Source organism: Plectropomus leopardus, chromosome 12 (genome assembly GCF_026936395.1).
Source record: "Plectropomus leopardus strain MGB_pleo_1.0 chromosome 12, ASM2693639v1, whole genome shotgun sequence".
NCBI lineage: Eukaryota > Metazoa > Chordata > Actinopteri > Perciformes > Serranidae > Plectropomus > Plectropomus leopardus.
The window spans coordinates 16,040,234-16,051,554 of NC_142187.1; the positions used below are offsets into that span (position 1 = coordinate 16,040,234).

General features: G+C 39.5%; 1 protein-coding gene across 1 annotated transcript; it reads right to left on the bottom strand.

The window, feature by feature from the left end:
• Positions 1-650: 650 nt before the first annotated feature.
• Positions 651-11,145, bottom strand: cnn2 (calponin 2). The gene is made up of 7 exons (XM_042497726.2): positions 10,985-11,145; positions 6,253-6,374; positions 6,080-6,146; positions 4,914-5,051; positions 4,658-4,774; positions 3,051-3,194; positions 651-2,379 (listed from the first exon to the last, which is right to left on the bottom strand). The coding sequence occupies exons 1-7, from the start codon at positions 11,033-11,035 to the stop codon at positions 2,074-2,076; spliced, it is 945 nt and encodes a 314-aa protein (XP_042353660.1). The 5' UTR covers positions 11,036-11,145; the 3' UTR covers positions 651-2,073.
• Between the last annotated feature and the right edge of the window lie 176 nt (positions 11,146-11,321).

Sequence of the window (11,321 nt, forward strand, 5' to 3'; positions counted from 1 at the left end):
TTTGAGATGTCCTCCCTGTCTCCCTTATTACAAGAATTGCAAGATGTATTTTTTAAAGTATTTATTCAAATCCCAGAGATTTGTATCTCAAAACCTGCACTATGTGTATGGCTGGGTACCCCTAGACCAAAAGTGAGATTTGTATTTTTTCCCTTTAACTAGCACTTTAAAAACATATGTGTCTGCTTTGTATGGACGAATTCTACAGAAGTGCACTACAATTAAGTACAAGTGCAACTTGTGGTCTTGAAACCCTTCCTGTCTTATTTATCAGTTATCTCTGGTTAAGTGGCCTGTTAACTCATTGGATATATCTTTAAAAAAAAATGTCCATGCACAAACTGATGTTTGTGCACTACCTTGACACCTAAAGAACAATTCAATAACTCACAATAATTCAGTTGGTTAAGTTTGCACTGGTTATGGTTTCTTGATCATATGATTTTGGACTTTTTATAGTATTTTGCCACATAGTTTGGCTTACTTATTATGAGGTATTTGCAATATTTCCCCTCATGCTGTCCACTGTATATTGTTTGTCCTATGGCTGTTTTGTTAATGTATTTGAATGTCTTGCAGCTGTAGTTAGCACTATGCCCAAAACAAACGTGCCAAGCATAAGTCTTTTCACAAACCAAATTGACACATGATAATGAATACACATCTTTATTACACTGTATTCACAAAAACATACTTCTCAATTCTTTCTTTTCCCACTGGCATAATGATTACTCCAGAGAAAAAAGTATAGTCCAATACAAAAAGTTATTCAGAGTTCAAGATACAAACAACCCCCAATTCAAATCACAAATATGCATAAATAATAATCTTTAATGATCAAATACATTTGTATGATCTGTTCACTTATCAACCAATATTTAAGATCAATGACCTTAAAGGAGCAGTGTGCAGGATTTAGTGGCATCTAGTGGTGAGGTAGCAGATTGCAACCAACTGAATACCCCTTTCGAAACCTACGGTGGCCTTCAGGTGACATAAAAACGCAAAATGGACCACTCTAGAGAGAGAGAGAGAGTTTGGTTTGTCTGTTCTGGGCCACTGTAGAAACATGGTGGTGCAACATTGCAGACTCTGTGAAAGAGAACCCGCTCCCTGTGTAGATATAAACGGCTCATTCAAAGCTGACAAAAACACGATTCCTCGTCTCAGGTGATTAACATGATGAATATTATATTCAATTTCTGCCAATAGCTCCCCGTCAGGCCTGCACACTGCCCCTTTCAACATAACTCACTGACAATAAAGTATCCAGTATTCTCACTTGGAATGTTCAAAACTTCACTCCTGTTATTGTATCCGCTCCCCCGCAGACTTTAATCCAAAGAAAACAAGCTTAACTCCAGTTGGACTGGTTATGCAAACAAAGGAAATATTTTGTCCATTAAAAAAAACAAAAAAACAAAAATGAAATGAATGAGAGAAGAGACAGAATATGAAAAAGTACGACTTGTTTGTTCATGAAAAAAAGTTCCCTCATATGAACCAGAAGTGCTCACTATGTTTGCCTATAATCAATACTGAGGGGATGAAGAAGATACTGAACAAGTATCAAATGTACATTCACAGGAATTATGTTTTGTTTTTTGTTTTTTTACAGATGAAACAGCAAAAACAGATATAAAAACAAGCATGGGTGTTTTGATCAAAACATGATACACATTAAAATGTTCTTTAAAAACTCCCTAATATTTCACTTTTAGTTTCATGTTGCCCTTAGAAAAATAAAGGAATCTCCCTTAATGTAACTGGAAAAAAAAAGGTAGGGTTTTGGCACATAAAAAATCCCTGGGATAGAGAACTAGCTAAGCCAAAAAGATTGGCTTTTGTGGTCACTTAAATACAAAAATCACAGAAATACAGTTCATCATGATATGTGTAATATTGGTTTTGCACAAATAGGGGGTTAGAAAACAATTTCATACAATACTAAAAAAGGATATAACCAAAAAAAAAAAAAAAGGTGTAAAATTAGCCCTCAAGGCAGGCAGCTTCAGGGTTTTGTTCTGCCTCCTTTAGAAATTCTCTTTCCCTTACTCAGCTCCCTCCCTCCTCCTAATAATCTGTCCCATCTTCTTGGTACACCTGCTCCTCTTCCTGGTAACCTTGATAACCCTCATCTTGGTAATCTGGGAGATAGTCAGCTGCAACGCCTGCCCCGTTTTGATCATCTCTACTCTCTCCAGCTTGAGGACAGTACTTGGGGTCATAGATCTGCCGTCCCAGACCAAAGATCAGGCCCTTCTGGTTGGCTCCGTCTTTATAGCCCATCTGTAGGGACATGGAGCTGTTGTCACACTTCTCTGTGCACAGCTTGCTGTCGTAAACTGAACGCCTTGTCCCTGGAGCAGTCATCCCAGCCTGTAGTAGACAGGGGACAGTGAAAATAAGAATCAATTCTTCCCATCAGACATTTGTGTGAAATTTGAGCCCATTAACTCTTGAAATGTGGCCAAAAACATGTTTTGTGAGGTCACATTGACCTTGACCTTTGACCACCGAGATCTTACGGAGTTCATCATTTGAGTCCCAGAGGACTTCAATGCCAAATTTAAATAAATTTCCTCAAGGCATTCTTGAGATATCGCATTCACGAGATTTGCTCGCGGGAATGTACTGACAACCCCGGCGACATAATGCCTCTCTCTATGGCTACTGCTAGCATGGAGGGATAACAAGCACAGCAGAAATGTCAGAAACCCGGACCATCGTGGTTAATAATGTATCTTTAAATGTTACAGTTACGGCAGAAAATGATAACAGAAATAAAAAAGTTTTCCCATCACAAATTTCTGCAATTCAAATCCATTTCTCGACGTGTGCTGTGAAGCTATTGTTGTTAGCGTGACGCCTGTACACATGACAACATGATCGGCCAAACAGATACAGTTTGCCTTGAAGAATACAGGCGTCTGCAGTTTTCTACCAGATTAAACATGACACTAGATAACAGCATCGGAAGGACGGAGAATAATTTCTGCTGGAGTCCTAGAATTATGATTTTATGATATTTTGGAAATATGTTGCAGTACCTGGCTCGCTCCCTTGTTGGTTCCCATTTGCAGACTGATGGTTGTGTGGTCCATGGGGGTCTCTTTGACATTGGGGTCGTATAAGTGCCTCCTGGTGCCATATGCTGTCATACCAGTCTGACTGGCACACTTGTTGGTCCCCATCTGAAAAACAGAAGCACCACAAAAAATGGTTGAAAGACTTTCATAACAAAAATAAACCACTTCCTGCACTCTCAACCTCAACAGCAGAAAAATGTTGCACAATTATAAATGAATGGGAGGGATGTTCATGTAACTGTGACACAAGGCAAACAGAGTTTACAACTTCATTCGAGTGTTAGTCACAGCGGAGAGTAAAAAGCAAATTGTCCTCACAGCGCAGGTACCCCTCGTGTCCACCTGACATATTCAAAGGCGACGGAAACAATAACAAACAGAGAAGCTTAGGAGGCAGTGAGAACAATGAGCACCATTTATTCTGAGGTATGCTCTGCTTGACATGAGATCATGACAAAGTCTGGTTTCGCAATAGTTTCGACACATGCTAAAGTGAGTTCAGCTTTCCAGGTTGGTGAAGTGCCTCACCTCTGTCACACTCAGCCACAAGGATCAGATTAAGATGCTGTTTTTAAATAGAGTAATATTTCTCAGTTATGTCAATGTTTTTTTTTTTTCCTTTATTGCCAGTAATATTTTTGCCAATTTGATTATTTTGTTCACCTCAGCTTTGAAGTATCAATAAAATGTCAGTAATATTTTTAACATCACAATTCATTATTACAGTTTTATAATAAAAAATGCCTCTTTTCCACTGCACTAAAAAAAGAAGCTAACATTTGCTTATATTTGGCTTTTTAATACAAGGTGAAAATGTACAGTCACGCTGGGGTCAAGTGATTCTGCAACAGTCATGGGTATTTATCGACTTTGGCTCCGACTGGCATAGATGGAAACAACAGCTGGGTGAACGCACTAGTTTCATCTCCTTAACCTGAAGATGCAATGAAGCGCTGCCACCAAAAACCGTCCGTCTCCTCCTAAGCAACACTAAAACAGCGATCCAAAGTAGCCTGCACCGAGTTTGAAAAAGAGACTGTAAAAAGTACGAGATACATTAAGACAGGTAACCACTCCATCCATGTTTCTGTCTACGGTTGACCTGTTCTCCGGTCTGTCAATGACGTCAAACGTTACACACCAAAAAAAAAAAAAAAAAAACACCACACACGCACAGAGAGTCAAACTCGTCTGCTGCAGAGACGTGTACACAGCTCTGCTCTCCTGCAATCGGTAAGCAGTATGTATATTGCCTATTTTTAGAGGTAATGTTGGTGGAAAGTGGGTATACGGTGCCAGAGTCCATAATAAGGCATAAAAATAGGGCTTGTTAATCAACAACATTTCCCTGGGGAAGATACCTCTGGTCCTCCAGACACAGATCCGGGCTAAGCCCACAGTGTCCTGTCACTGTCACAACATTAACAACAGTCATGTGACACACTGACTGTAAATAAAAGGGCATTATCAGGGTGTTGAGTCTTGCTGGTTTGATCAGTTGGAAAATAAAAAACTTGCTGAGTCTTCATATTTTAAAGCTCCCTGCTCACACAGAAAAAAAACTATACCTGTAGGCCAATAACTTTATGTCCAGCCTTCATTGTCTCTTCATCAAACATCCTCTCGTGCTTGTCAGAGTACTTCACTCCAATGTCCACCCGTGACTGGCAGCCCTTGGTCTTGGCCTGATAGGAAAGAAAATGTAGATGGTTGTCACGAAAATCCAACCATTCACAATAAAAACAACAATAGTACTACCAATAACAATGTAAAAACATTAATCCCCATTAATCCCAATGCCTGTGTCTGATTTTCAAGTCTCACCATGCTAGCAAGCGCGAGCAGCGTTGTCTGGACCTGCGTCATGTTGCCGTTCTCAAACAAGTCATTGGCTTCGAAAAGGTCATGAGGCTTCAGGCCGTACAATGAAATGGCTCTGATGAAGTGCGTCAGGTTCTCCAGCTGAAACCACACCAAGAAAAACAAGATCAACAAACAATGTGTGTGCAGGATTTAGAATGACAGAGGTGTGTACTAATAAAAAGCTATCCTGAACAGGGTGACTACAGGCATCCGACACTTTTATTCAATGCTTTTTATGATTATGTTAACCAAATTGAAGACTAAGGTTTTTTTTGTTTTAAACGTCTTTTTCTTGTTTAAGCACTGAGGGGAAATAAGAACGTAAGTGGGATATATGTGGCCCCGAGCAGAGGAAGGTTTTATGTAGGAATATAATAATTATTAGCGTGAGTTAAGGTTAATCTACATTTTGTCAACAGGTAAGTAAAAGTATAAAGAACACAGTATTATGTTAAAAGATTTGCAACATGAGAAATGTGGACTTTCATGCAGAAGAACTTGACTCATTCTAACAAAAATAAATTGAAAGACGGAAAATAAAATACCTCACAAATGATTATTTCAATAAATATTTGATACATTTTAAGGCCTCATTTTTGTAAAATTGAATAACTGAATTGAGACATTCAAGGACCTGCATGCAGACACCCTGCTGTAGCTGTAAAAACAGTTTGTGTTTGCAACATTCAGCTGGTCTTTACCACTGTTTACTGTGACTGGCTGAAAGAAAACCAGTTTCAGAGGCAGCTCTGCGCTTTGGCTGTGAAAGCTGAAGAAGCTGCCGCTGCCAACATACATGACCGAGCATGATTCAGGGAACCGATATCCTGCACAGACACTCAAAACTAACCATGTATTAAAGCAAGTCCCTACCTGCATGTAACAACACAGACAATTACAGTACAGAGCTCAATATGTCCCCAGAATACTGATGAAAAAAAAAATGCTCCGCTACGACATGCAACCATGCATCACGTCATTTAGTTTCTAAAAAATTCTCCTAAATAAATTTCCCCCACACCTCAATCGAAGGTGCGGTTGCAGATTGAAAATGGTACAGCCCTTAGATGCTAACAAAAGACACTAACTGTTCCCGACTGGTTAAAAAGCATCACTGACTAACTCACCTGATGCCAGTTCAGCGCTGAGTGGTTGACCCTTTTCACAGAGCCTGGGGCAAGTTTGTTGATGAGGCTGTGAGGAAAAAAAAAAGGGAATAAAATAAGTTTTTTGAACCACTGTGCATACTGACAGGAATGATCATCGCCCTCAGTGTAACGGGTCTGTCGTTTCTACTTACTCGCACAGAATGACTCCATTTTTCAGGCCTTTCTGGAAGTCGGGGCCGATGCTAACACCAGTAATGTCTTCGATCCAGATCCTCAGCTCCTCCTCTTTCTGAGTGTCATACTTCTGTGCGATCTGGTTGGGCAGAGAGGTCATAGGTCACACACGTGCTTTACAAACGGCAATAATCGCCAAACCAGGTTTCTGCAAAAACGTTGGTTTTGTGCCTTTCAGCAAACCACAGATATGCTATAATTGTACATTTCAAACATATGACATAGTTCAGATTACATGTATATGAAGCCAGTTTCTCATCAGGAGAGGGACGGGATAACGGACGGCTGCGAAGCAGGAGACCGCAGCAGACCGATTTGACACAAACAATTGTCTTTAACGACAGTTCGCGCCATTTTTGTAAGAACAAAAGCGGGTGTTTTTACAAGTATTATGTTTAATCCATAGTTTGGGACATGTTCAGTTACTCAGGACATGTGCAGCCTTGTTTTTGTGCGACCAAAGCCGATGTTTTCTAACGATAGTTTTGGACATTTCTGGGAGTTTTTGTAGTCAAAAGCAGATGTTTGACCACAATTGAGGTCATATCAAGCAGTTTTTAATCCATGTATAGAAACATGACATTTCAACATAGGCATTATTTATGAAACAAACAAATGCAACAGATCTGTGGTTTGCTGAAATGCACAATACCGACATTTCTTCTGTTGGTTTGGTTGAGTAGCCAGCAGGTGACTGTTAAACTGCTAATGCAGTTATAGAGTTTGTCACAGACTTATTCTTTACTGCCAAATGAAAAAAAAAAATCCTCCTGTCCCCAATGACTTCCCTCTTGCATACGCACACACACACACACACACACACCACTTTACAAGACTTTCATGAAGATACCGATAACTGAGCCACAACCACAACATTTTTTTTTCCACAAAAGTTTATTATGACTGCATGAGATCGTGTTTCCTGGTCAACTCTGAATTCCCCTTTGCTGCAGTGTCGTATACCACGTCTACAGAGGGGGCTTTTGTCTTTTTTATTCTGCCTAAATAAAGGTGACATTGCTGACCTGACACACACACACACACACACACACACACACACACACACACACACACACAAGGATATCCTGTTTGGTAAACTGCTAAATCCTCCTCTGAAACACAGGAAGGCAGTGGCTGAAAGGAGGAGGGAGGGGAGACCTTTTTGGGGCTTAACATGGCACAAAGATTGACTTTGTTGTGAAAGGCGTCACTGTCGAGGTGTTACTTTGATTCACAAGCTTTTTTTTTTGGATTGACAAAACAGAAGTGTGAGAAACACGCTGCGCCGGTTCTGAAAGAGGCCATTCAGGAAGAGCATTATGATCACGTAATCAACAGTTTTAAAGCGGGAGTGTGCGAACTAGAAAGCAGAAATGAAAGAAAAGGGGGAAAAAATGTGACTAAAAGTGAAACAGGTATAGATTTCTCCTCCTCCAGTAAAGGATAACGTGTTGACTGAGCTCCTTGCAAACCCGCAACCAGCTAACAATCCCTCTCTGTCCCGAAGGGCAAAGAGAAGCCGAACCGCAGAGTTCAACCTCCCATATACATAGAAGCTGGCTGTCCTGCGCTCACAGCTGGTTGTACTCTCAAGGAATGTCTGTCTTCTAATTACATTTCCTTCATTCACTTATCCCCATATTAAAAAAAAACACTCGCCATTTTAATTGCCCACAAAGAGTCCTACAGATGTAATTTGCAGAGACAAGCTGAGCGCAAGGAATGTGGCCCAGAGTGGTTGGATAAAAGCGCTGAATGAAGCAGCGAGGGAGCTGTGTGATGCGTGCTGATCCGATGAATGAGTACAGACTGTTGCTTATCGCAGCTGAGGGTCAACTTTGAATTCGCCGTTCAAACTTCTGATTTTCGACAGCCGTTAAGTAGAAGTTGAAAGGGAGCTACGGAGCAGCGTAAATCCTTGAATTCCTCACATTTCACGGACGAGGTTACGTCACAGATGGCAGGAAATACCACTCATTTCAGCATCTCTTTACCCCCCCCCCACCCACCTCCGTTTCAAGGACATGACTGGTAACAGAGAGGGGAAATCTGCAGGTTTCTTTACGGCCAGCACATGTTGTTTTGTACAGACTGGAGGAGGAGACAGGACACACTTTATCTTCCATACAAGGGCAAAGCCAAGAATTGCAGAGTCAAAAGAAAAAAAAAAAATCAAACTGAAGGTGAAGGTCTTTGAAAGTGGCCTTCACACTTGCTTAAAAATGACGGCGTCACAGCCTCTTAAACACAGAATAGCGAGAATAATAGGAGGCCGACATTACTGTCTGTAAGAGGCCGTACTGTGTCCATTTTTACACGATAACACAAAGTACTGCAATCTGAAACTACGTCTACTACGTCTACTATGTCTGCACAATTGGAAAAATTAGTTCCTGACTGGGAAAATTCACTTGAACACCCTTAAAGTTGAAATAACTTGGAAAAATGTTGGTAAACATGTTGCCAAGTTGATGTGATATATGCAGAAACACAGCCGATTAAAGAGACGTTTGACTGATGGTGGTAAACTTTATTTATTCAGATATTGTATTTCTTTTTTTTTTTTCTTTTTTTTTGCTGTTATGTAATATGGTAAATTAGGTTGTGACCGTTTGTTGTGGTATAATTTTCTTTGGCTTATAGAAGGGATATACCATTTTTAATGATTGTATTTTGCATTTATTTTATTTTTAGAGTTTAAACGTCCCCAAATTACATCATTTACACCCAGAAAATGTTAAAAACACAAATTATTGTTAGATTTTTAATTTCTAACAGTCCTTAAACAAATTATGGGGGGAAAAAACTTTAAGTTAAATCTGAACCACTTTACTTCGTCGTGTCATTTAAAATTTGGCAAAAAAAAAAAGTCTACCTGAACTCACCAGCATGCACGATAAGAGTGAAAAAAATGAGTTTTTTCAACTCCAGGATTTCATCTTCAAATGTTCTTTCTCAGACATCAGAGGGCAAGTTTTAAAATCTAATGACTAATTTATGGAGGGAGCGTCTTTTATTTTTACTGTCACTCAGGCAGACTAACGAAAAAAAATATTTGTACCTTTGAGGAGAGTAAAAACAAATTTTTTTTTTAAAATTAAGTCACACCCCAGCCACCCAATTTTCCTGATAAATAAAGAACAGTCCCTAATAAAAAAAATAAAATCAAAGCTGTAAAGAAAATTACAGCCAAGATAAAAGTCAATGTGTACCTCACTATTAATATAGTAAAAACAAAAAAAAATAAAAAATTAAGTCACACCCCAGCCACCCAATTTTCCTGATAAATAAAGAACAGTCCCTAATAAAAAAAAATAAAATCAAAGCTGTCAAGAAAATTACAGCCAAGATAAAAGTAAGTGTATACCTCACTATTAATATAGTAAAAACAAAAAATTAAAAAAAAAAGTCATACCCCAGCCACCCAATTTTCCTGATAAATAAAGAACAGTCCCTAATAAAAATAAAATCAAAGCTCTCAAGAAAATTACAGCCAAGATAAAAGTCAATGCGTACCTCACTATTAATATAGTAAAAACAAAAAAAAATTAAAAAATTAAGTCACACCCCAGCCACCCAATTTTCCTGATAAATAAAGAACAGTCCCTAATAAAAATAAAATCAAAGCTGTCAAGAAAATTACAGCCAAGATAAAAGTAAGTGTGTACCTCAGTATTAATACAGTAACCAGCAGCAGCTGAACACACAGCATCAGCACATTGGTAAAAGGGAAAGTTGGCACGCTGGTGCAGATGAGTGTGATGCACAGTAACGTGGTCAGCAGAGTAATCTCCAGCATCAGCCTGGTATTTTAAGTGGATCCGGGTGTGCAGCCCAAATAAACAAGGTGCTTTCCCCATCAAGGCCACACTCAAAAAGTTACACATTACCAGAAACTGGGTTTATTTTGGAGACATGTTTGTTTTATGTGACTTCAGTCTGAACTTTTTTCTGCGGAACACTAAAGACAGAGATAAAGAGACAGATAGAGAGAGACCTTGCTGCACTGAGAGGGCATGATTTGATGATTTGACGATTTGATGATTTGATGATTTGAGCGATGAAAAGTTTTATCAAGAGAAGCAGCACGACACTTTACCGCAAGGGGGGAAGCAAGAAACTTTTCATGCTGTTTTAAAAGCAGCAATGAAACAGAGACAGTGAAAGGGAATAACGAGGAAGGAAGACATCCAGTCTCCAGACTAATAGTTGAATTACATTATCTGCTAATGCGGGTCACGACGCCGGTCAACAAGCTGCACGGGGAGCAGAAAATACTGGAAACGGGGATAACAAATTTGCCACAACGACACACTTCTTTGCCAGAAGGGACAACGCCCAAAGTCTGTTTTTAACTTTGATCCCTGCACGAGGAATAATCATTATTCCGCTTTTAACACGTAAAACTCAAAGATGAATGTCTTTTGCAAAAGTATTCGCACTCAACGAAGGTTTTTTAAAAATTAAAAAAAAACACAACATTTTATGCTTTATAAAACACTCGACAACTTTTTTTTCCATTCACCTCTGAATACCTGATATGATCACACATATCAAAATGGAGACCAGGTGACTCCGATGCTCCGGTCGGTGGAAAGCACAATGATGGGAGGAAAAGTTCAATACAACTTTATATGATGGGGTTGAAAAGATGTGTATATATATATATATGTGTGTATTTACACCTACCTTATTTTTTACTTCCGCTGATAACCCGTAGGAAGGACCCTTGTTTGCCATTGTCAAGAGTTGTTAAGTTTCTATTTGGGTGAGAAAAAAAGAGACAGCTCGTCGAGGATAAACACTGCGCTAAATAATCTTCGACTTTCTCTTCCAATGAAACCTCGCAGTGAAATAAATACTTCCTTTCTCCTTTACGGCCGCCAATTAGAGCGCTCCCACGGTTTCTGCCAAAGAGTGTCAAACCAGGAGTCAAGATAGTTCACTGCTGACGGTTAACCCACGGGCTGTACATAAGGGCGCCAAAACGTAGAGCTGCAACTCAGGCCTATCTGTCTGTATCTAT

Excerpts from the sequence above, each read along its gene's own strand:
- cnn2 (XM_042497726.2), bottom strand. The coding sequence starts at position 11,035 with ATGGCAAACAAGGGTCCTTCCTACGGGTTATCAGCGGAAGTAAAAAAT. Across the intron at positions 6,375-10,984 it reads CAGCGGAAGTAAAAAATAAG|ATCGCACAGAAGTATGACAC; the intron begins GTAGGTGTAAAT and ends CTGCCCAACCAG. Across the intron at positions 4,775-4,913 it reads TGCTCGCGCTTGCTAGCATG|GCCAAGACCAAGGGCTGCCA; the intron begins GTGAGACTTGAA and ends CTTTCCTATCAG.